Below are 24,641 nucleotides of genomic sequence, written 5' to 3' on the forward strand. Positions count from 1 at the left end.
TCCATGCTGATGCAGGAAAAAGCTTAGGCTCATACACTGCACCCCTCCCTCCTCCACCCCCCCCCCCCCCCCCCCATATCAGTAAGGACTTTTTTTTTTAAGTGTACAGTAGACAAATTTGGAATCACTGAAACACTGAGTCCTGCCCTACCTTTCTATGGGCCTCCCTCCCAGAATAATACTGAGTAATACTAAAAAATCCAACTGTATAAACTGAGTTTTTCAAAACATACTAAGGTATCACATGTAGCTCCTACACCCACAAGTCAAGGATGTACAGTGGAGTTGCAGTCTCTGATTCAGTGGTCTTGACATAAACCCCTCTGTGTGAGTAGATGGCGAGTAGCACGACCAACAGCACAAGGGTGCACTTCTCTCTGCTTAGAAAAGCTAGGAGTTGATCATCCATGGGGGCAGATAAAGACTTTGGGGCAGGAAAATCAAAACTTCACTTCCTTCAAAGGAGGCTGAGTTTAATGCACTCACCCTCCTTCCCTCCCAGCTCCTCACAGAAGATGGCGCTCCTTCCAGCTTCCCAGCAAAAGGGGCTGAGGTGTTTATGCTCCAAGAGCCCTCTTTCCTTTGTGGAGAAGAGAGAAGCTCAGTGCTCAAGCATTTCCCTCTCTCCTCCACACTCCTCTCCCCAGCTCAGACCCGCTTCAGGTGTCATTCAGACTCGCCATCAGCAGCAGTGCTCTGGGAAGCTCTAGCCCAGCCTCTCCATTCCCTACGTAGCGCTGGTTGATCCTTGCATCCTTGCACGAGGCAGGCATTGCCTTTCTCTGGCAATGAACGGCCATGGGTCTGTTGCACTCAAAAATATGTCTAAGGTGAGGAATAGAGAGGCTTTTCCAAGCCCTGTGTGGGTGACCATGTTTCCTTCCCAGCCTGCAGCCTGGCTACAGCTGCTCTCCAAGCCTGCTCACCCAGTCCCCAACAGGGACCAGCACAAACCATGTGCTGGGAAGCTTTACTGGGCCTGATGGAGTGTAGAAAGAAAGCACCAAGTCCTATGCATGGCCAGCCAGCAGCTTGCTGGCACTTCACTCTGAAAGTAAGGAGCTGCTACAGCTCCTCAGCTCACCTCAGGAGAAAGCCCAGAAGCCTGATAAGTTAGTAATTTCCGAAAAGACAACCCCAAACTTACTAGGAATACACATATGACTGTAGCTAGCAAAGGTTTTCTAACCCATAGTCCTATTTCTATGCTAGGCTGCCACAGCTCACCTGCAAAAAGCGTCCTGAAATTAGTATTTGTGTTATCTGCCAACCCAAAAGCCAGTGCACAAGCTGCAACAAGCAAATGGGCAAAGAAAGGATTTACCTAGGCAAACATTTTGCCTTGCAAAATAAAAGGTGTCCTTGGAATTACTGTATTTTAATGTCTGAAAATGTACAGAAAAGCAGGAGTATGTGGGCCAAACTCATCTTGCCTGCTGATGGGTGGACTTAAATTAAAGTGAAGGTGGTTTGATTCCTACACCCTCCCAAGAGCCATCACTGCCCTGAGCTCAGAGGTTGGGTCAGTCTCATAGTTGCTGGTGCTGGCGGGGTCTGTTTGAGGATGTGTCTGTTGTATCCATGTAGTACCTTGTCTGTCAGCTGGAAAGCTTTGTCATGTTCACTGTAACCACTGCGCAAGCTCAGGAAGGATACCACTGCTGTGCAAGCTGAGGTGTTCTTCAGTGTTCCTTTTTACTAATTTACTTATAATTAGATTGCATAAATATTTTGTTGTGATATGAAAAAAAGTCTGGGGAAAGTACAAACCAAAGCGAACACACTGGCTAATCTGGTTTGTTTTATATGAAAAATGCACATTGACCTCACAGTGAATGAAATTAATAACTTGCTTAAAAAACAAAAAAACCAAAACAATCAAAATTTTATGCCTTAAATGGGAGCAACACATTGTTGCTCAATCTCCTCTCATCCTAGCAAAATGACAAAGAATACTCTTTATGTCACAAAAACTGACAAATTGAAAAAAATTACCAAAACCCCCCGCGTCCCCCTTTCAGAAATACCCTAATTTTGAAAAGCAAAATTCACCATATCAGTGCTGGGGAGTAAACTTCATAGTTATTTTAAGTTTTCTTTTAAGTTTTGTTTTTTCCATCTTTTTGCCATTACCTGCATTCCTTAGATTTCTTTTTCTTTTTCATATGTAAAATGAACTAGCAACACCCCCATACCTCTTCCTTTTTCTTTTTTGTTTTCTGTTCTGAAAGAACTTTAGAGTCTCAGTAATGTTTTCCCCATCAAATCATGGAAAACCCTTTTGTTATTTCTCTTCTTTAACACATAACATGTTCCTCCTTTGACCCTCATTTTCCCTTTTTTTCTCTTTCTCCCCCTTCTCCCTCCCACTCGTCTGTCCCCCTTGTCCACCGATCTAATCCTGGATCCTGCCCTTTCGTGGTTGCTGTCCTTCCCTCCCTCCTTCCCTCCCTCTGTACCTCCTCCTCCTCCTGGCCCCACCACCCTGGCTGAACCCTCCCAACCTGTTTGTTCCTCTTCCTCTCTTCGTTTGCAGCTTAGAGATGGCTAAAGTCAGCACCCAGACCGCTTCCGTCACGACCCCTGTTGACCTCAACATGAACCTCTCTCAGTCTGCCACCCCTACCTCCACCCCCACCTCCATGGCCGTGCTGGCGGCCGCCTCCGCCGCTACCGTCAGTACCCCCCCTCCCCTACCAACTCTGCCAACCACCCACTATGCCGTTCCTGTCTCCAGTCTGCTTGGCATGAAAACTGTCCCACTGCTGGCACTAAATGCCGCGGCCGCCGCGGGGGCCACGGGGAGTTTGTCCGCTTACACTGCCAAAATTCCTTCGACGAGCGGGGTTAAGAAATCTGACCGCCAGAAGTTTGCTCCATATTGAAGGGATGAGACACAATGCAAGCTTTGCCAGCTCTGCCAAGAGTCTGTGGTAGATCCTAGTTATCAAGGAAACAATACGGCATCTTTTATTTTCTGTTCAATTGCTAGCGTTAACTGTTGCAGACTCAAGTCGCCTTCCGCTCTCCATAACACCTAACACCAGGCACCACCTACCAACTAGTTCCAACAGCCAGCAGGTGCCAGCCCGGGCTCTTTCTCCCTGGACACAGGCTTGGCTTGGCCACGGCTGGTCCTCGGCAGCCCCTCAGCAAGGCAGGGCTGCCTCCAGCCCTTCAAGGGAGATACAGTGAAGAGAAGGAAAAAATGTAAATTGGGCAAAATGGTGACAGCCGGGTCCTGCTCCAGCAACACTGCCCAGCATAAAAATACACTCAGATTTGCAGGGATCCCTCCAACTACAGAACAATTCCTTACGGCAAACTGGCATCTTTGGTGTATTTCTTCTATTGCTAGAATGTGCAAATCCAGCACTTCTGATGATCACTAGTGACCCTGCAATGCCCTGTGAAGTGCTGCTGGCCCACTCAGCCATTCTGCTGCTCCCAAAAGGCCTGGAGACCCGTCCCATTTCCCTGTCCCAAAATCTGCCCATGAGCAGGAGATGGAGGTTAGTAGGTACAAACTTCAGGTACTTCTTGCATACAACAAATCCTTCTGGTCTGAGGAACTGCTAAATTAAAAGGACTGTAAAACAGTAAGGAGAAAACACCAGGCACCTGTGCCTTTCCATGTGATTCTTTTAAACGGTGCAACCATTTTTCTCTGCTTTGGGAAAACGTAATTTTAAGATCTCTGCTTTAGGGAGAGAGAGGGAAAGACAGAGAGTGCAGGCTTCTCCTTTTGCACTCGGATGTTTTACATATACCGACACAGTACTTATTTCTGTAAGTACTTCAGACCAAGTACAAACCAGATGCTGTCACTATCTGGTATTTCCTCTCGTGTCTATTTTATTCAGCCAAAATGACCACTCCTCGTTAGGTTTCTGTACAAAATACATCCCTGTTTAACTCACCAATAATCATGCAGTCAGGCTGTATGGCAATCATGAAAAACATGCAGCATTTTAGAGGTCATTCAAAGGCTGCTGCCTGGACAGATCCTATCCCTTTACCAAGCACTTCAGGATGTTCAGATTAACTAAAATGAGACAGGTCATGTCAGCCAAAGCCAAGAGAGCTGGGAAATGGAGTGGCTGGTTGCTAGCTGTTGGAACTAGTTCTTAACTGCATTTTATGTTTGTCCATCCACCTTCTTTTTAATTTCTGTTGCATAACTCCGTAATGCAATATTGTTTTCCTCACCACTTCCAAATCCAGTCCCATAAGCCTGCCATGTTCATCCACTCTGCACTCCTTGGACACAAAGCTTTAACAATTGAACTGTATTCAGTGCATTTTAATATAAACTAAAAAGACAATGCAAATGCAATACTTTTTAAAACATGGTATTTCAAAGTGTGTTATTGTATAGGGCTAAGTACTATCTCAGTATTTTGTGTCATTTCTGTATTCTGTGGGCTTTTCTTCACCTTAGCACCTTTGCACTAAGTTTTGTCACTGTATCCATTTGTAGAACTGCCATTGTTACAATTTTCACTTATCCGAATGGGGTTTTTGGTTGGTTTTTTTTTGGGTTTTTTTTTGGTTTTGTGTTTCTTTTGTTTGCTTGTGGCTTCATTTCTTTTTTTTTTCCTCTTTTTATTTTTCTTTTTTTCTTGCATATAATGAAGGAAGAAACTGGGAATAATGTCAAGGTACCACAGCTATTTAAAAGCTCTAGAAAACTGCTGTAAAATTGTTCTGGACTATTTTCTGGACTAATTGTTCTGTAACTGTTTCAGTAATTGACATTTAAGGGAAAAAAAAACAACCAAACAAACAAAATACCAACCTCTGTGTGAGAAAACTTGCGTGCACTGAAATGCTGTTCTATGCTGGTTGTACTCAAGTGGTATTTTTTAATAGTGAGAAGATTTTTTTTTTCCTTTTTTTTTTTTTGTTTCCTTTTTTTTTTCCTTTTCTTTTCCTCATTTTTGTTCCTACATTTTAGGCTGACTTCAGAAGTTACTGGCCTGGGGGCTCTGTAATGTATCTCATCATGCCCTAGTGCATTAGCCACCAGACAGGACTTTTCCAAAGCCCCATGAGACAATGCTTTCTATGGACTAATCTACAGAGGAATTTCTGCCATTTCTAACTTTCTTATTATTCTGAGACATCAAAAGAAAACACTTCCTTTATTCTTTAAGCAACTGTGCTTCCTAACTCTTGTGTTGCTTTCATTACTGTTCCAGTTTTAACACTGTTGTGGCTCATAACATAAAGCAAAGACAAGTTATTTTTGGGGGTTAATTTTCATTGATGTTCATGCTTTGGCTAATCTGTATAAAAGCATGGGCCGTTAGTGTTCTAAACCACTGTATTCAGCTAGAGACTCGACAGTAAGTTAAATGAGACGTTTTTATAAATAAATTTTTTCCTGATTAAAAAACAAAAAAAAGACGTGGTAGCTTTGTGCATACAACTGTTGTGTTGTTTAAACTTTGTTCTTTGTAACCGATTTGCTAACTTGTCATTGAAGAAGCACTATTTTATGGATTGTCAAACTAAGATCACAGACAAATTGCTTGTTTTCAATTAATGATTAAAGGTTTCATATCATCACGCTTAAGGTCCCAGTGCTCATTGGGAAAGTGTAACATCTATGCAAGACTGGCAACCTTAGTAAGGATGTTAGCCCATTGTCAGGGATGATGAGTCTCTTCAGGGCTAGAGGGAGCCAAATTGTGCAATTAGTAGAGTAAGCAGTATTTCTATAAAACTTGATTTGGTTTTTAACGAAGCTGCTCGTTGAGAACTTCTTACACCACACAGAAAAGACAAATTTGGCTTCATGTTACAAGCAGCCACTGATTTGTATGCCTGGTCTTTCCCAGACTGATCTATAGATCAGATACTGGGGTAAGAAAAACAGGAACAAAAGAATGAACTTGGATGCTGAGTGCTGTATTGCTAAGGCCCTTTATACTTCCCCATTCCCAGCAGCACTGCCCAGTGGCAAGGCTTCTAGTCAGCTCCTTCCACCCTGCCAGGAGCCAGCCCGGCAGCAGGGAGGAGCATGGCAATATGCAGTAGGAGGGGGAACGGAGAGCCGAGCAGGCCCAGGAGCTGTCTTCTCCTGCCCTGACACTCTGCTCCAGCTGTTCAAACCCTCCTTAGGATCTGCTGAAGCACTGCACTCACAGCCTCGAGTTCTCTCTTCACACACAGGCAAAACACGGGGCTGGCCCCGAGCTGTTGCTGCATTACAGCACCCCTGGCTGTGTTCCAGCCACTGCCTTAGGGCACTGGCAGTACTGTCACAGGTACTGCTCTGGCCTCATGAGAAAGCAGCTTCTTGGCAGTGCAAGAGTAGCATCATTAATGACACAAGACTGACTGTACAGCCTCCATCTCCCTACTCTGTTAAAGGTCTCTACCTGCCTTCAGGGATTTAGCTTGGGGTCCTCCTCCTTCCCCTCCCTGCCCCCACTGAGCTTTTGGGGCATATCACAATTATTCTCCGTGGTCTCCAGGATACAGACAGCTCTCGAGTCTGAGCCTGGAACCCAGGCATGACCAGGATGTGCAGCAGACTTGGAGATCTGTAGAAATCAACAGCTTTCTCAATACAGATGCAGCCATAGAACAACCCCTCATGATGAAGGGTGCCAAGGGACATTACAGAATAGCTCGCTGCACCCCAGCACCCAGGAGGCCTTACTCAATGTTGATAATTAGCTATTCCAACCCTTAGAAAAATTGTAGATTGCAATACTAATTTGATAAAATTCTGTGTTATTATTACTTAATATATTTTTATTACTTAAAATGTATTTAACCTCTCATTCTTGAGAGAGGAAGCTGCTTTCACAGCAGAGACCTTCTTAAGTCTTCATTCCTTCAACTGCAAAGGCTATTTCTATGGCTAGCCTGGCTACTGCAAATGAAAAAAAAATTAAAAAAAAAAAAAAAAAGAACATTATTGCAGCTCAACACTAAGTAGGTCAAAGCTTTGGTCTCCCAGTAAAGCTGCCAGGCAAAGGACAGCAGCAGCTCTGGGGTGTATAGTATCTTTCACATTAATAATTCATGCATGCCTTGCAGAACTGAAAGATTTAAACAAACTAATGCAGGGGCATGTTTGTGTGAGGAATGAGGAGAGGTAAAATAAAGACACATGGACAATGAAGGAACTCTTCTGAGAGGGTTTTTGCAAAAATGCAGGCAGAAATGTGATAAAATCTAGGCTTATTTTAATTTCATTATTTTAGTTGGAAAATATTCCTGAATGGCAAGAAAAAACTCCTAATAGCTTTACTATACAAAACAGACAAACAAAAGACAAGGTGGCAAAGAAAAAAAGGAACAACAAAAAAAAAGGATAAAGAAGTAACCGAGACAGAAAAGTAAACCACTCATGCCCAAAGGTAGATAAGAGGAAGCATACACTCGCTGTGAAAAGGTCACTGCCCACACAAATGTGAGTTTCCAGATGAAAGACAGCACAAGTTCCGCAGCTTTTGCGTCAGCAAATTGGAATTAGGTTTCTGGAAACATCTCAAATGAATTCAAGCAGCTCTGTTGTGTTTCTCAAGTGAAAAAAACATTAGCAGCATGAATGCTAGCTGGAACCAGAAGGAAAATAAACAAAGTTAGTCCTCTGCTAATACACAGAGCGCTTTCTGTTCTCAGGCCTAGCCAGAGGGCATCTGTGGGCTCCAAGGTTCACATTTGTGCCTGTCAAGTTCCTAGCAAGCAGCACAGTCTCACTGGTGCCATACATAGAGACACCTGGGAAGTGCTTCAGCCTCAGAAGGCTGCACAGGCAAGATGCTGTTTGTTGTTTCAGAAGACAGTCTGAAAATCCAACTTCTTCCACAGCCTTGATATCAGCTGAATGTATTTCAGCACTGTTTGTATTCTTGGGACAGGACCTTCCCCATCTGGAAGGAGTGTCATGATTACCTAGAAATCACAGTGCTCACTGATCCAGTGGTTCAACAGTGGCACAGCTTCTTCAGGAAAGACTCATTATCAGGCTCCTCAACTGACTGACACTAAGTGTGCGTTCAAAGGACAGCATCAAAAGGAGGGACTTGAACAGAGATCTCTTCTATCCCCTGTAACTTCTGCAGCCACCAATGGTGCAAGGCATTAGTGCCTCCACTGTATTTTTGGAAGAAAGACCTGGTTTAGATGTCTACACAAAGGAACTGCTCACATTTGTTTTCCCGGCTATTGGGCCAGGATAATTCTAACTGAACTGATGAACAGATCAAATGAATCAAATGAAAAACTGCTTCACACCTGAAATTTCTATTTCTTGGCCCAAGCAACACTTTCTAGGGATGTAAGTACACACTGCCCTTCTTGGCACTGAAGTGTACTTAATCCCTTGGTTCCAGGAAGGAATGAAGTGATGTTGATTAAATCATTTTCTCCATCAATAAGTGTCCTACAGACTGCCATGTGTCTTACAACAGTAACTTAAATTAGTCACAGTCATTTGATGGTACCTAGCAAAAGGGAATTTCTGTAACATTACATACTCACACTGGTTTCTAATGACAGCTACATGATTCATGCAGGCTGAATGTCTGATTTTCTAGGGCAATCTTTATGGATTATAAGAAAAAAGTATTTTTAAGTGCTGAAAATATTTTAGTAATACGGCTTTTATAATTTCTAGCTCACTGTTTTTAAGATTATAAAATGCAGAATCTAATTATAGTGGAATTTAATAAGCAAAATCTGTTTCTCCTCAAACTGAATTTATTGGCAGGGGGCCTGGCCAAAGCTAATGTTCTTGCAATTTGGAGCAAGTATTTGCAATTTGGAGCAAGTTTTAAAATTAAATGCTGTCATAGAGAAAAAATAATCATGTTAGCAAATGAGAACAGTGGTTTGTTGTTATTTGTTGTTTTGCATGGTCACTTTTGGACTCCTTTGTACCAAATGCAGATCTAAGGCATGACAGCAGCAGCTTATTTCTTCAAGGGCAGGAGAGAAGTTAGCACAGCAATTACCATTTGCCACTGCCTGCCTTGCCAGAGGAGAGCTCACTGCCAGGAGCTGTAGCTGTGGCGAGCTGCTCCCTGTGGAGCTGCTCCCTGGAATTCCATTTCAAACATGCAGGCACACATGTTCTGTCCCTGGAAGTCACTTACCAGCTCCAAAACCATCGAACTCAGGAATATCAACTACTTTCTGGTGGCATGAAATCCCACAATTCTTAAGTTTGGACAACACTTTCCATTATTATATGAGTAAATAAAGATTACAGATGTCTTCCTCCCTAACTCAGATACTTCAGTTTTCTACAAGTCCTGGAGATCAAAGATTTAAAATAGTCTTCCTAAATTAAAATTAAAAATTCATTTTGAATAGTGGCTATTGACAGAGCTAGTTATTAGAATTAATTTAATCTTTATCATTAAAAAACAGAATTCAAGGAAGTTAAGAAGTGAGAAAGAAATTAAGGAAGTACATATTTTTAAAAACAGTAATTTCCTCAGGTTAATAATCTAGCTGAGTAGCTCATCAGAAGTACATAAAATTGTCTTCCAAACCTGAAGACATACTTAAGATTACAAACTAATTATCCCTATGTTTTTCTAAGATACAGGAGACTACTTCCCTTAATAAATTAGCATGACTACTAAATGAGGTTAGGATACTTCCCTCTTCTCCCTTATAGCCATGCTACTTTCACTGCTAAAAAGCAGGATGATTTCTTGCCCTCTTGACCCAAAAGCACATGCATGGCAGTGGTCACAAGGGATAAAGTCACTATCAACAACTTCACAAAGCTCTCTTAAAGCGTTGTTTCAAATATTGAAGAAAGGTACAGTTGTATGCAGGAAGCTGTAAAAAACTTGGATACAACACTATTTGGAGATCTGTGAGATTCCTCCAAGGAAAAGAACACCACCTCCTAAGGTAGACGCAACCAAGAGGGATGGATGCTGTCACTTCCCCAGCAATGCACACATCCCCTGGCTGGTCCATCTTTGCTCTTCCAACAAGTTATGCAAGGAGAACAAGTAGAATGATGAGTGATCCAGTGTTTATTCCTGCCATCTATTTATTCCTAGTAACAATACGCTGCACTGGTTTGGATTTGAATGTTCAAGATCCCTGAACTGTAACTAAACTCACTGCCTTTAGCTTCTTACTGCAAGATACCCCTAAAGATGAGGACAACTGGACTAAAACAGCTGAACTGTTTTAATGCTCTGTTAATTTCCTACTCATCCACAGTTGAAACCATGACTTCCAGATTTATGTGTAAGATGAAAGTAGAATTACAGAAAAATGTATCAAAAGTAAGTGTCATTAATAGACTCAGAGATTAGCATTTTTATACTGTCCAAACATGTATGTCCATGATGCTCAGTGTAACCTGACATTCATTACCTCAGTTTCTCTGATATTAAGCCAAATGTAGAATGGTTCTGAAGTTCAGTGTTAACAAACTTGTGTGCTTTGGTGAGTGGGGTCAGTGAAAAGCCAAGATACAGAACAGAATGGTTAGAAACTTAGCTTAGCTTTTCTCATGAGGGAAATTAGGGGAGTGAGTTTTTTGGTTTGTTTTGAAAAAGACTGTCCTGTTAATACTGCACCACCCGCTCAGCTAGAAGTTGTCTTTTCAGTTATAAATGGTTCCAGAGATCTTCCACTGCAGCATGACAGGCACCTTAGACATTGATGTTCAAATGCTTCATGCTATACAAAAACATTTTATTTCAGTTTTGATCCAACTAAGTTTTCTCCAACTTGTCCAAACATGCATTATTTATTTCAATATTCTCTGAACACTTAGGTTGTATTTTAATACTCTGAATGTTGCTATTTCAGTGGCAGTCCTAATTCATGTAAGACTTCAGTGTCACATCAAACATTTTAGCAGCAACAGCTACTTACACTTACTCTTACTAAGAGCTGTAAGCCAGCACATGAGAGGAGGAAAGTGTGGATGCCATAAGTATAAACCACTAAGGGCCATTGCCTGAATTTTGACAGCTTTATAAATAGGAAGAGCTGAACCCAAGGATTATGGAAATTGGGAGTGATGAAAAAGCATCTCACTATAAGCAAAGGGCTTCTGCCATATCAAATATTTCCCCCAAAACATGAAAATCAAACATCTAAGTTTAGTTCTAATCTTTATTACTTGGTTGATAACCATCTCTGAGGCAAGTAACTGGAGTGTTTTCATAAGACCAAAGCTTGTTTTCTCCCGTTAAAATCTCACTAGTTTTAAATCTAGAATATAAATAAAAAAGGTTAACCTTAACAACTTTACTTTTTGGTATCAGTCAAGCCACACTTCCCTCTTATTTTTAAAAAATCCTCAGCAAATTTGAAATATTTGAAGATCTGCAAAAGTAAAAAAAAAAAAAAAATAAAATAGACACTTACCAAAGGTAGTTCTGCTTTCCATGTCCCAGTCTTGTCAAGTTTGTTTGTTCTTGATTTTACTTAATCTGTGTTCATCAGAACAGAATCAATTGTAGATGCTTTTTGTGCCTAAGATAGCATTTTAAGAAAATTTCCAGTATTTGCAGCTATTTTACCTCCTCAGTTTCCAGTGCAGTACCTTCCACTCAGGTATTTTGTCACCCATTCATTAAGCGATGCAAATATGTAGCCACTGTGTTCTCATCCCTCTGGTTCAAGAAATGTGAGGTATGCTACATGATGGCTGCACTCAGCAAAACAGGAGACTATAAACAAAAATATTCAGCAGTGCTATGGCACATCACAGGATATACATTGTGGAGAAGATGTAGTCCAGCATTTCTGAGCTTAGTCCTTACAGACACAGAGAAACTGTAATGGACCCAGAAAAAAAATGTACATATTTTATTGGGAGCTAGGGCAATGGACAGAAGGGCACCTACAAATATTAAGAAAACATAAATGCTTAATATTTCCCTTTCCCAAAAACTCCCAGTCTGGGAAAACTTTGTAGACTATGCACTTCTATAGACAATAAGCCAAGTCTCAAAAATTAATAAACTGAGCTAATGCTTCCAAAACCCTAGAGATTCTTTACAGATTTGTTAACCCCATTAAAATACTTCTGGTAGGAAACCAGTCATTTTAATAGGAAAGGTGCATTCAGCATTGTAAAATATTTACAATATACAGTTTTTATAATAATACACCACTGTAGATCTACAATTTTTTTTTTTAATAAGCTTGGCTCTTTGCCTCACGATCCTCTTTAAATAAGTATTTAACAAAAGAATCTCCCTTCTAACAATGGAAGTAAGACCACAGTTAAAAAGAGTATCAAGCATGTTGCAGAAATGCTACAACAAAGCCCCTTTCACCCGCCAGTCTTGTGACAGCAAATCCTGCAGCTCTTCTTCATCTTCACTACCAACATCTTCCTCCTCTTTCTCTTGTGCTGCTCTTAATCTCATGGCTTCCTTTAACTTCTCCTTCATCTCATCCTGGCGGTTCCGCAAAAGCTCGACACGGCGGTAGCATTCACTGTTGGAAAGTGAAATGCCTGTTAACTTTCGGGGCCTTTCCATATTAATTTGATCATCTCCATTGCTGGATTTTGCTTCCACAACTTTGGATAAAGAAGCTTTACAGCTTCCCATCAATGAAAAAGAAATAAGCTTTGAAGATGTTAGTGCACTTTCTCAGTGTTCACCAAGTGACAAGAGGTGTGATCAGTTCTCTGATCACAATAAGATCTAATAAGATCTAGCAATAAGATCTAATCCAAATACTTAAATGCATTACAGTCACAAACCATTCTTCAAAAAGCACAGAACCAACATCCACACAAGAAGGAACATCATTCTTTGCTCCATTTATGGTTTTCATGAGAGAACAGTGTAACATCAATTATTAATTTTGATAGCTTAGAGGTGGCATCTCTAAAAATAAAAAAAACAGCACAGAGTGTTCAGATTCTTTATCTGCTTCCTCTGTGCTGTAACAGAACATTTTAAGTAAACACAATGCAGAAGTTTCAGGTTTCCATTTACTTAAAAAGTTCTGTCCTTGAACTGTGTTTTATAACTATTCTAGCCATTTCAAATAGGGTATTTTTTTGAAAATGCCAAGTAGTACCAGCCCAAATTAAATTCACCTTTGCCCCTTTCATTCTTATTTGCTCAGAAGGGTCAACATGGAGGGGTTACTATCTGGATACTGTTTCCCCCTAGCATATCACCAATATGATTCTTACAGGCAGTCATAGCTGAAGATCTGAAGGCCAAGAAACTTATTTAATTTTCAACTTGCATTTGAAATATACTCGGAAGTCAAAAGTTGCAAAAAGTCTCTAAAAATCTATTTGGAACTTTTATTTTGGGGAAAAGTAATTCCAGTAACAAACTTGAAATACTCTACAAATTTATTCATTTGGTTCTATGTACCTACAGCAGCCTTAGCTAGTAAGAAAAATAAATTCTCTAAGAGAGGCAGGTTCAGCTCAAGCCCTCTCCAGAATTGCACTAACATAGTTAAAAGACATTCCTTAATAACAAAGTTCAGTTTTAACCCAGTGCTGTTGTTACCATACACTGATTATGTGCAGCATGTAAATCTGCCCACATGGTTGAAGTGTTGCTTTAATTTATAGTGTCTTCTTTTTGTTGCATCTCTTCCTTTTCAGTCACTGCAATTGCCATTATCACTGCTAATATCAGTGTGTTGAGCTACACAAAAATGGTAAGAAACTGTTCCACTAAGCTGAATTTCAGGTTACTTGAGTTTAAACCAATGCACATCCAACCACCACAGCCAGCCTCTCAGCAAAACAACCACTTCATGTAATGAAGTGCATCACTCCACAAAAATTTTAAAGCAAACTCCTACTAGAATCAAAGGACACTTTTGCCAAAGGACAGGACATTTTCATTACAGGAAATGTTTCTTAAATATGTTCACATAAATTCTATATCTATCAAAATTCCGAGGGAAATACAAATTAAGACATTGGACAGGGAAGAGGGACAGTTTGTTCCAAGAATTTGCCTTGTGTACCTTCAGTGCATTCTCTCTTTGGAGAAGTTACATAACTTTGTACCAAAATCCATGTCCTTATTAGGCATCTTTCTGCAATTTGAGGGAGTCTGTCCTTCAAATACTCAGATGATTAATGAAAGGTAGTATCGCAGATTAAAAGTGTTTTTATCACTCTAGTCAAAGAGCAATCCATTACTGCTAGAGAACAGAGAATTTGAGGAAAAATTGATCTACTTACATCTGCTCATCAATTTCTCCAATCTGGCGATCTAGTCGTCCCTCCTCATCATCTTCTGCCACTATTGCTTCTGAAATCTAAACCAGAAAAGCACTGAGAAAATTCACCTTCACCCAAAATTCCACTTCTGCTCCTTTACAATGTCCGTGTTCTCCCCTGTTCCCCTCTACCTCAAGTCAACCTCCTCTGTGTATATTCCCATCTTCACAAGGGCAAATACTAAAAAAAAAAAAAGTCTGGTTTAATTTGAAATGGAAATGCTTTTTCTTAAAAGTAGTCTAGCTGCTTTGGGGTTAATCTTCAGAAATTTTCAACACACTACACACACCCACAGTCTGAGGCTGAAACGGGAGCTCTATCCCAGTGCTTGGGACTTAAATACACACCACTTATTGAACATACTGTTTAAATATTCCCACTAGATCCCGAAGTGTTTCTAACCTGTTATTTTTTTCAGCATATACTTTCTCAAATCTGAATGTCTGGGAGATGCTATGCAATCAATGGTCCACGCATAACTGAGAAGATTCCTCCTAAGCTGAAGAATTATCTGAATGGCTTATGCTAGCAAAATGTATCCACCACCGCTTTTGTATGAACATTCGCTCTGTTTATAGTGCTGACTGCTTTAAAATGAGCAATGATACATTTTTCTGCACCACGTTTCTCAGCAATTGACATATGACTAACTATTTATAATTAATTAAAAGGATAGTAAATACTCCAGGGGAAGACTGAAAACACCAGGTAATCTGTAGTACAGTTTTATATTGTACAAAAGGGCAGATAAACACCTGCTGCAGGAAGACTTTCCATGCGATGGTAAAGAGTGAAAAATTGAAGTACAGAAAAACTGTGGCTAATTTATGTGTCTCAAACTCTTTTGTCACTTTCCCAGATTTTGGAGTTCCATTCCAGTACATTTAAATTAAACATGAAATCCAGGTTACCTACACTTTATAGATACTTTTCGTAAAAGACAGACAAATGGGTAGTGTTTTTAGAAGTTAAAATACGAATTTAGATCTAAAGAAGAACCCACGACTGTGTCCTGTTTGGATACAGGACACTAATCTGAGGTATAAGCTAGCTAAATAGTATTTAAATAAAATACAGTGTAACAAATGTAGCTAGATACATATGACTGGATCTTGATAAAAAGTTTTCAACTTAATTTCCTTTAAGGGGAAAATACAAAGAACCCTTTGCTCATTTATAAAGTGCATTTAACCACACACTGCACACAACAGCTGACAAATGCAGATGTCAGCCATTCTGCAGAGCTGCATGAAACTGTTGTTTTCCTTCTTGTGTATAGTATTTAGAATCAATAAATATAGATTCCATTACTTACTGTGTTGACCTGTCGCATTGCCTTTTGAAATTCATCCCATTCTTTGTCCATCTGATCCTTTGGCGCATCAACTTTTCTCACCTAAGGAACATGAAAATTTATAAATTAACAATTTAAGTCTAATGACTCTTAGGGACACTAAAAAACCCAGAAGAAATAGGAAAAATCATGCTGTGTTATTGGAGAAGTCTGGTTGATGTACTTCAGTTTAAGTAATGGATATGAGTGAGAGAGTGCAGCTACAAAATGGTTTTGAAAACAAAATCTGACTCTACTCCTGGATTAAAACAACACCCGTGACTGCAGCATTAAAGAATAATTCTTGACTAAAAGTGGCTGGTGTGGAATATCTGGAGTAACAAAAGTGAGTTTGATGGTCTGTCATTTCACTGTGTCAGGTGATAACTATTAAATTCTTCTGTAAGCTGCCTGTACAATTGCATACAGTAGCCATTTCACAAGCCAAAAAGCAGTGAATTTATTGCCTTTGGCATAATATAAAGTATCAAACTTTTCAGTCTAGTCTGCTGGTGTTAGGTAGTCTGACTGTATTTCAAATCTAGTCTAATTTTGTTGGCTAACAGAAAAACTGTACAGCTACAAACCAATTTTAATGACATGCAAAGCTTTTTATTCTGTGGTAGACAGCATTTAGTACTAAGACATCAAGTCTGAAAAAGTAGTAGTGGTAAGAATGTGTTTTAAAATCTACAGCCAAGGTAATCAAAGCCAGATTGTTCTTTTAATGCAAACAAATAAACAAGATAGTCTACCTGTGTAATTGAAACTTCCACAATTCAAGACTGGAAGATGTGGCATATAATGTATTTTAGAGGACAGATTATGCCTGACTCAGGACTGGGTATAAATTATATAGCTAGGAGAACTAAGCAGTTTGAACATAAGAAGTCATGACGCCATCTTTTTGCATTAGTTTTATTTTCCCTTTATTCATTCTGCTCTTTTGGTGACATGTCAGTCATCACCTTAGTAAAGACAACAGTTTGGTGCATTTTGTTCCTGAGTGATTAAATTTTGTTCCTGAGTGATTATACAAAATCAAGTAGTATGAATTAAGTTTATAGAATAAATTAGAAGCTTCCAAGCAAACTCATACTGGGAAGTAATAGTCATCATTTCATTTTTCTGTTCTGTTATTATTTCTATCATATGTGTATGTACTGTGTTATTATGCATTGTGGTTGTCTTTTGTAATTCATAATTATTTGTATTTCTTACAATAAATTTAAACACTAAAGTTATTATTTTTTCTTGAAATATTTATCTATTCCAGAATTTATATGCTTTACATATGCATGATGCAAATAACAAGCATTTTTCATGCCCACAATCTCCCTTTCAAATGCCCAGTGAATTCTTAAAATAATTATTTTGTGTATGATTCCAACACAGAATCACCGCAGCCATCTCAGTGTAAGTGATGTCACAAACATTTTCCTTCCTCTGAGTATTAGTTACACTCAGAAAGGGAATTCAAGGAATAGCTAACTGGACCACTTGTAAATTTATCAACAGAAACAATAACCAGAACAAAGGTCACTAACCAGGGTCCTCACAGATCTAAGCAGATTCTCCTTTGCCTGCTAGGTATTCCTGCATTCCCAACTTATAATGAAACTAAGTATTTGAAAAAAAAAAAAACAACTAGCCAAAGCATAGCTTTTTCAACTACCTATTTCAGTATTTGGAGTATCATTATTCAAAACTATTCACAATGGCAACAAATGGGCATGAGTAGTGCCAAATGAGTCTTGCCAGAGCAAATAAAACACCTAAGCTTGTTAGCTGGGCCAGTGGGACTAACTGAACATGAAGAAGCATTATTTGGAAGGTCTCCAAACTAGATCTAATGGCTTGGCATCACAATGCCATTTAAATACACCAGCAGCCTTCCACTGTGTGAACAAGGAAATATACTCAAAGAAAATAAAAAATATTTAAGCCTACAACACTATATTTCAATAAAGAAAGCAAGAAAGCCATCAAATCTGTGGCAAATTTTACAAAACAAAACAAAAAAGGTTTGTTTTTCAAATACCAGTGTTTATTTGGTCTTCATGTGGCACTGTGCAAGCTGAAGGAAGTATGAATGTTTTTGATCACAATTTCAAGTTTTTTAGTTGTGGGGGTTTGAGAAACAAGGTGAATGCCCACATTTATTTTCTTTTCTGAGCATCATAAAACCCCAAAGTGGTAAGAGACAAGAGGGCTGAAGACCAAGTTCACTCTTGTGTAACCAGTTCTACAGATGACAGTGCATGGCGTAACGGAGCTATTTTCATTGCAAGTGGATGCACCTCATCAGTCACACACTAACTCGACACTTTTCAGCAGGATTTCACAAAGGTCTTATAGAACTGTTATATCCCCAATTCCAAAGCAAAATTGAACATACAAATTAAGTGAACTGCTTTTCCTGGGACAACTCACAGAAATAAAGGTAGATTGTCCAAATCTCAGTTCAGTATTCCAATCAACAAATGACATTTCTTTAAGAGCCCCAGAGGAATCATAATCAAAAATACTTTCCAAGAGATGATTTTAACAAGCTCTTCCTGCCCACCTCCATCCCTGTGCATGTTTTCTAATTCACACAGAATGAACATTTAAAGCTGCACCAGGGGAGGTTCCGACTGGTAGGTAGGAAGCATTTCTTTACCAAGAAGGTGGGAGAGCAGTGGAACAGGCTTCCTGGAGAGGTGGCCAATGCCCCAAGCCTGTCTGTGCTCAAAAGGCATTTGGACAATGCCCTTAATAACAACTTCTAGCTCCTGTTCAGCCCTGAGTTTTCAGGCAGTTGGATTAGATGATTACTATAGGTCACTTCCAACTGAAATATTCTATTCTAGTCTAAATATTCAGTCATTTCCTTATATGCCAGTATGACTAGATTACATGGAAAAGCATCCTTACTACTGAGAAAATCGTAATAACTGGCAGAAATAAATCCAGTAACAAAACGAGTAGATCACTTACTTTTGCATCCACTTCAGGATCATCAAAGAAACCTTCTGGCAAAGCTTCAGCAGTGTTTTCTTTCCTGAAATATTTGATTACTATTAGCCCAAGCTAACACTTTACAGTCTGCTTTACTGAGGAGTTAAAAAGAGTCAAGAATTAAATTCATAATCCTTTGTGCAAATCTGTAGAAACACAGGAAGTTTTTTAAGCCCTTAGTTTTATCTACAACCATCAAAATCTCCTCCTTCTGCTTGTTCTTTCCTCACTTTGAAGGAACTGCACAGAAAGGTTTAAATCTTACTGATAAAACAAGAACTGGAGCTTATGCTTCTTAAAGAAATGGCGCAGTTGCTACTTCTGAAAGACTAAAGCAACTGTCTAAAGGAGTGCTCAAGTGAGCTGAACCATTGCTACAGAAAAGCAGTTTCCTTTAAACAGTGGAGAGCAGTGGTTGACATTAAGTTCCCACAGTACCCCATGTTAAAATTTGCAAAGAGATGTCAAACAGACTCTCTATGACGTGCTCCATCTCTTCTCCTGTCCCTAGGGTGTAAGATAACTGTCTGAAATAATGCCTGAGGCTGACATATATACAAACTATTCTGAATGCAACAGTAAGTTTAGATTTCCAAGTGATCACAGTCTCTATTTCCTGGAAGATACATGTTTTTTTACAATTCCTAAGATTATCAATACTTGATTTGACTGCTTACCTTTCGACTACCTTCTCTTGTATCTCTGCTTTCTGTATGGATCCTGAATGGGAAACTATAGGAGCAGCTGGAGTTTTGGTGTCAAAAAAATCTATAGGAAAGGACAGAAGTCTGTGACAAAAAGAATGGCTGTTCAGGCATTTCCTAAAATTCCTATTAGACAGGAATTCAGTTACTGAATCAAGGGAAGAACAGCCAGATGTTACTTGAACGTAAAATCAAGGAGCAACCACCATACAATAACAGGAGATTCTTTGCTAGTTTATCTCTACTTCCAGTTAGAGATAAACTTCCTCATCATCACTCAAGTTACCCATCACCTATAGGCAATAATTAGAAAAATAAAATAAAAACCTTTCATTGTCAGTAAAATCAAAGGTTCTCCTTACAATCTCAGAATTACCTTATTATTTCAATCAGCATTACCTGCAGGCAGAGAATTAGCTATTACTTCTTGAGCTGGGGGTGGAATTTCAGTTTTATGCACAACCAAAGATTTGCTTGACTGTTCTTGCTCCTCCTCTTCATCATCATCATCATCATCGTAATTCCCTGACAATAAACTGGGACCTGGGCCCTTGGAAAGCTGTACACTGGTGCTGTCTTGCTCTGCTTCATCAAAAAAATCTGCTGGCAACCTGGTAAAGAGCCCACAACAGAACAGTTTGAAACTTCACACCAATGACTCCAGTCCAGCACCAGCAGCCCAGTGAGCAGTCCCTCTGTGAGCAGTACAGGCTGTGAGATACTGAGCAACACTCTGAACTGCACAGCTGCCAACACAGCCACTGTCAGAAGGCAGCACACACTTGGGGCTCCCACTTGCAGTTCCCCAGAAATGCCCAGGTTAATTCTAAAAACACATTTTAGATTCATTTTGCATATTTGCATATTCACTATCAGAAACATTAATAAAAATAACCTGTTACAAGTCAGAATGGTGGTTACTCTTTTTCCACCCTCTAAGTAATCTGCTACTTATTTTGGGTACCTACTGCTGTCCAGGACTGCAGTTTAGAACAGCCACACAGGCTCAGCAATGAGAAAACAGATTTGCTGGAATAGCTGCAGACTGCAAGCCAAACATTTTTCCACATTATATTTTAACCTAATCATACCAATGAAGTCCAAAAATGGACAAACTTCTCAAGTATTAATTTTACACACAAATTTCTACAAGGAAACAGCATATAGTACTATGCAAGATAGCAATTTATCCTGTGAAGTGTAGAGGAGACCCACAGGTGTCACCTGACATCTGCCAACCCTGCAAAGATGTCCAAATACCATCAGAAAATTTTAGGGGCAGTTGAAATGCTTAACCCAACCCCTTTAAGTCAAATACAGTCCTATATTGGTACAAGTTCAACTGCAGCACAGGCACCCACATGAATTTTAGGTGACAAAAACCATCCTAATGAAGATCTGTCATTTGTTAGTAGTTTTTTGTTAATAAATAATTTAATTATACATTCAAAATTTGTCTTAATTTCAGACTGCCACCTCTTCTGAAGGATGTCAGCATTATTAGAGTTCATGCTACAATCTAGTTATGTTCAAGCTATGTAATAGCACAACATGTCAATCCTTTAAAGTCTGTCAGTGACAGTAAAAGAATTCCTGTTTTCTCAGACAGTCTTAAGAGTTGATACGATTATCTTCCCCCAGGAAAATGCTGCCATGTTCAGGAACATATAGCTCTGTCAGAAAATGGGCAGAAGCAGGGATCTGCTGACTCTCTGAACCTTTGCCCTTGTCTAGGAAGCAGAGACAAGGAAGAGCTGGGTGGGAATGCAGCCACTGGCAGTTAGAAAAAAATTTGTACGTAATAACAAGATCTACTTACCCCGATGAAGACGTGTGTGGCTTTTTGTCTGTACCTGTACAACAGCCAAGAGTCACTTGTTAAAATCCACACTTTGAAAAGAAACATCCCTAAGACTTCTATGATAGCACCAAGTCCCCAAATGCATGTGTATTTAACATATCATACATTTACACATCTGGTAGCACCAAGGGATAAAATTAACTGTTCTTTGGCAAGAACTCTGGTGCATGGTTTGAGGAAAACCAGTGACTTGATGTCACTGAAAAGGAGTAACACCACTCCTAGGGAAGTGTTCCTACTGCTTCATTTACACTGCTTCTCAATCTGTTCAGGCCAAGCCTGCAGTTACACACCCTAATTTAACCCAATAATCCAGAAGAAAACCAGGTAAACTTCCAAAAGCACAGTTTTCTCCTGATACAGAACTCACAGAGAAAGAGCAAGCAAACTTTTTCCCTTTTCAGCAGCAACGGGCTGACTGTTAACTCAACAGTCTGGTGTGTTCATACTCACATCCACAGGAATAAAACAAACCAAAACCATTCAAGATGTAAAATGGATGGATTCTGGCAAGTATTTCTATCTTGTTACCTTTTACTCTCTTTAGGTCTGTATTTTCCGTCTCAACTGTTTTTCTCTTGACAGGATGAGAGGATGTGCCAGCAGCTGACCCAGTGGCCGTCTGCTTTGTGCCTTTTAATTCTGCAACTCTCTGTAAAGAAATAAAATTTTAGGACACATTACCAGCAGTAACTTCCGGACTGCAGCTTAAAATACAGAGCTTTTGCAACAACTCATCAAAGTGAGCTAATACCTCTCTAGAACAAGATCACTGAAACAGACACCACAGGTACCAGAACAAACACCAGTGTTTCAGTCAGCCTCCGGAATGATGTGACATGGAGGAAGAGGAACTGACACTCACACAAGGGAGGCTGTACCAGTAAGAAAGAAAAGAGCAGTGGCACTGACAGCAGTAAGGCACTGGAGAAAAGAGCAGGAAGGCAGGATTTATTCTAAAGTCCTCGAATAGTAAATGTTTTAAAATTAAAACACAGCACTTCAACAGCATGAAAGACATCATCCTGCCTTGCTGCAGTCATCCAGTCTGAATGCAGGCAATGAAATGGAACCCCTCCATTCCTTTGGTCTTTTCCTGAGTACTTGTAAATTTAAACACAGTTTAAATTTTTCAGTTTTTGCTAAGAATTAGCAGCAGAACTTGTGGCATCCAAGTTACAAACTCCCTGACTTGCTTAACAAGTTCTTCATCTTTACTGCTGAATTACAAAGAAAAAAAAAAAAAAGCGTATTTTCTTAACCCAGCATAAACCATCATTTATCAGCTCACAGCTCCCCGAGCAAGCCCGGGGCGGGGGCAGGGGCGGGAGTTGTTTCCAAGTCCGAGCTGCAGACAAGTGACAGCCAAAAGCCGTCGCTTAGGTGGGAGCTGCTTCACCTGAGGAGCGAACCCCTGGAAGACACGGGACCCCTTCTTAAGGGGGCTGCCTTTCCAATCCCCGCACAGGCATTAAGACAACAGAGCCCAGACGGAACAGCCAGGCTGGTTCCCAGCCTCATCCCGGCGGACGTTCCGCTGCTCCCACTGCCGCACTTCCAGAGCCCGGAGCAGCGAACGCCAGGCCCCGGTTCCGCCGTTCCGGCCTCCCCCCCAATCCCTCCCCTTCCCAAATGCTGTCCCGGTGCTCCCAAACAACAAAGCCCGGCCGAGACCCGCACCCTCCGCGCCGCCGCCGCTCACCTCCCGGTGCTGCTTGCCCAGGACGTGGGTCTGCCACAGCAGCTCTCCCTTCACGGGCGCGTTGCACAGGGAGCAGCTCAGGTGCCCCAGGCTGTTGTACGTGCCGGCCGCGTTAAGGGAAGCACCGTGCGGGACGCGGACCCCTTCCCTCCTTCCCTCCCTCCCTCCCCGCCGAGCTCTAGCGAGCCCGGTGCCGAGGATATTTGGCGAAGGGCGAGTCGATGCGCTTCTTGCCCGCGTTCTGGCGCTGCTTCTCCCTCATGAGGCGCCGCAGCTCCTCCTGCCGCACCTGCTTCCGCCCCGCGCCCGCCCCGACCGCCGCCATCTTCCCCCGGCGCGCGGGGCGCAGGGGCGGGGCCGGCGCGCGCCGTGACGCCGCCGGGAGTGCGCCGGGAAGGGAGCGGAGGGCGGGGGGGAGAGGAGGAGGAGGCGGAATGGAAGTGGAAATGGATTTGTCTCCTTCGTCGCCTTCCTCGGGATGTTCCTTGGTTAAGCCTTTGGAGCACCAACAGAGCTCGCTAGACACAGCGGTCCAGCTGTGGGACACGCCTCTGAATAAGCTGACTGAAACGTACCCTACCCCTCACGCCAAGCCATCTAGTTAAGTGAAAAACAAGTAACGTTACAATCCCGTACATCCAGATCCAGAAAACACAGAATCGCAGGGTGGGTCAGGTTGGAAGGCATCCCAGTGGGTCCTCTGGTCCAACCTGGCACAGGAGTTGTGTCCAGATGGTTCTTTAATATCCTCGGTGAGGAAGACTCTACACCCTCTCTGGAGAACCTGTTCCAGTGCACGGTATGCAACACAACTGTGTAAAGTATTTTGGGTTATTTTGGTTTTTTTTAAAGAAAATACTAACCCAGCTTTTTTTTAAGCTGTCTCGTTGCCAGTCCTGGGAACACTGGAGGCCCCAAAAAATCAAGGCACTCTCCATGAGGCCCCGCTCGTCCCCCTGCCCTGCACAGCACCAGCCAGAGCAGGGTGTGCCTTCCCCACAAAAATACAGCCCAAATACAGCATTTAGTGACTACAACATGACCAAGGACAGCAGAGAACTTTCCATGGTTTATTTTTATCTTTTTATCACAGTACAATAACGTAAGTTAACAAAAAAAAAAAAAAATCTAGTGCCAACTTCCACGGTGTCAAGTGCTCCACTCCAAACCACGAGTGTCCATTAGAAGTCAAAAGGTGTTGCTCCAGGTTTACAGCAACATTACCTTCCAGAGAACTTGGCCATGGAGGATGCCACTATAATTTTGTGCTGTTCCCAGAGAGCAACCCATCCCATGGCTCCAGACTCCACATTTCCCCGAGTTGGGTTTGGTTCATTTCAGACCAGCCCACGGGATCTGGGAGATAAAATGGGCCAAGGGCATGTGCAATTCAATTTCCATTTTGATAAAAGACAAATCCCGTGGTACGTTTTGCCAGGATGGCAAGTCCAAGGTGTGTAAACACAGCCAGAGCAACACAGCAACTGGAGGAAGACGATGGGATAAGTGCAACTACGGCAAAAGGGAGGAACTTCTGTTTTGACATGATCATGGCAGATTGTTGGGCTGAGGAAAAGATTCAGTAGTAAAACAGGTATCACAGTACACCTGGTCTACAGAATCAGTGAGACTACGGCTTAAGCTTGATTATTTATATTTACAAATTCTGAAGAATATTTTAAATCACCTCTTCCTTCCCCTTCCTTCCACAATTGCAGTCTGCTGCACTTTTGAAAAGCACAGATGCTTGCTTTTACTGAATTTAAGGCTATTATGACAAAAAAAAAATATTTGCGGCTCCCCTCTCCAGAACCAAATAT

General features: G+C 41.0%; 2 protein-coding genes across 2 annotated transcripts in view; one reads left to right on the top strand and one right to left on the bottom strand.

Moving 5' to 3' along the window:
• Nucleotides 1-2,885, top strand: part of LOC134048402 (poly(rC)-binding protein 3-like) — a 47,915-nt gene extending 45,030 nt beyond the window's left edge. The window contains exon 12 of the mRNA XM_062500145.1: nt 2,537-2,885. Coding sequence (XP_062356129.1) covers nt 2,537-2,885 — 349 coding nt within the window. The remainder of the gene's footprint in view (nt 1-2,536) is intronic.
• A 9,153-nt stretch (nt 2,886-12,038) lies between these two features.
• ZNF830 (zinc finger protein 830) lies at nt 12,039-23,147 on the bottom strand. Its single transcript, XM_062500157.1, has 10 exons — nt 23,025-23,147; nt 22,822-22,921; nt 21,651-21,771; nt 21,078-21,111; nt 19,658-19,869; nt 19,232-19,322; nt 18,534-18,597; nt 15,537-15,617; nt 14,183-14,259; nt 12,039-12,450 (listed from the first exon to the last, which is right to left on the bottom strand). Exons 1-10 carry the CDS (start codon nt 23,144-23,146, stop codon nt 12,267-12,269), a joined length of 1,086 nt encoding a protein of 361 aa, XP_062356141.1. The 5' UTR covers nt 23,147; the 3' UTR covers nt 12,039-12,266.
• Nucleotides 23,148-24,641: the final 1,494 nt, after the last annotated feature.

Source organism: Cinclus cinclus, chromosome 1 (genome assembly GCF_963662255.1).
Source record: "Cinclus cinclus chromosome 1, bCinCin1.1, whole genome shotgun sequence".
NCBI lineage: Eukaryota > Metazoa > Chordata > Aves > Passeriformes > Cinclidae > Cinclus > Cinclus cinclus.

Excerpts from the sequence above, each read along its gene's own strand:
- ZNF830 (XM_062500157.1), bottom strand. The coding sequence starts at position 23,146 with ATGGCGGCGGTCGGGGCGGGCGCGGGGCGGAAGCAGGTGCGGCAGGAG. Across the intron at positions 15,618-18,533 it reads ATCCTGAAGTGGATGCAAAA|GTGAGAAAAGTTGATGCGCC; the intron begins GTAAGTGATCTA and ends CATGTTCCTTAG. Across the intron at positions 12,451-14,182 it reads GGAGAAATTGATGAGCAGAT|TGAATGCTACCGCCGTGTCG; the intron begins GTAAGTAGATCA and ends ACTTTCCAACAG.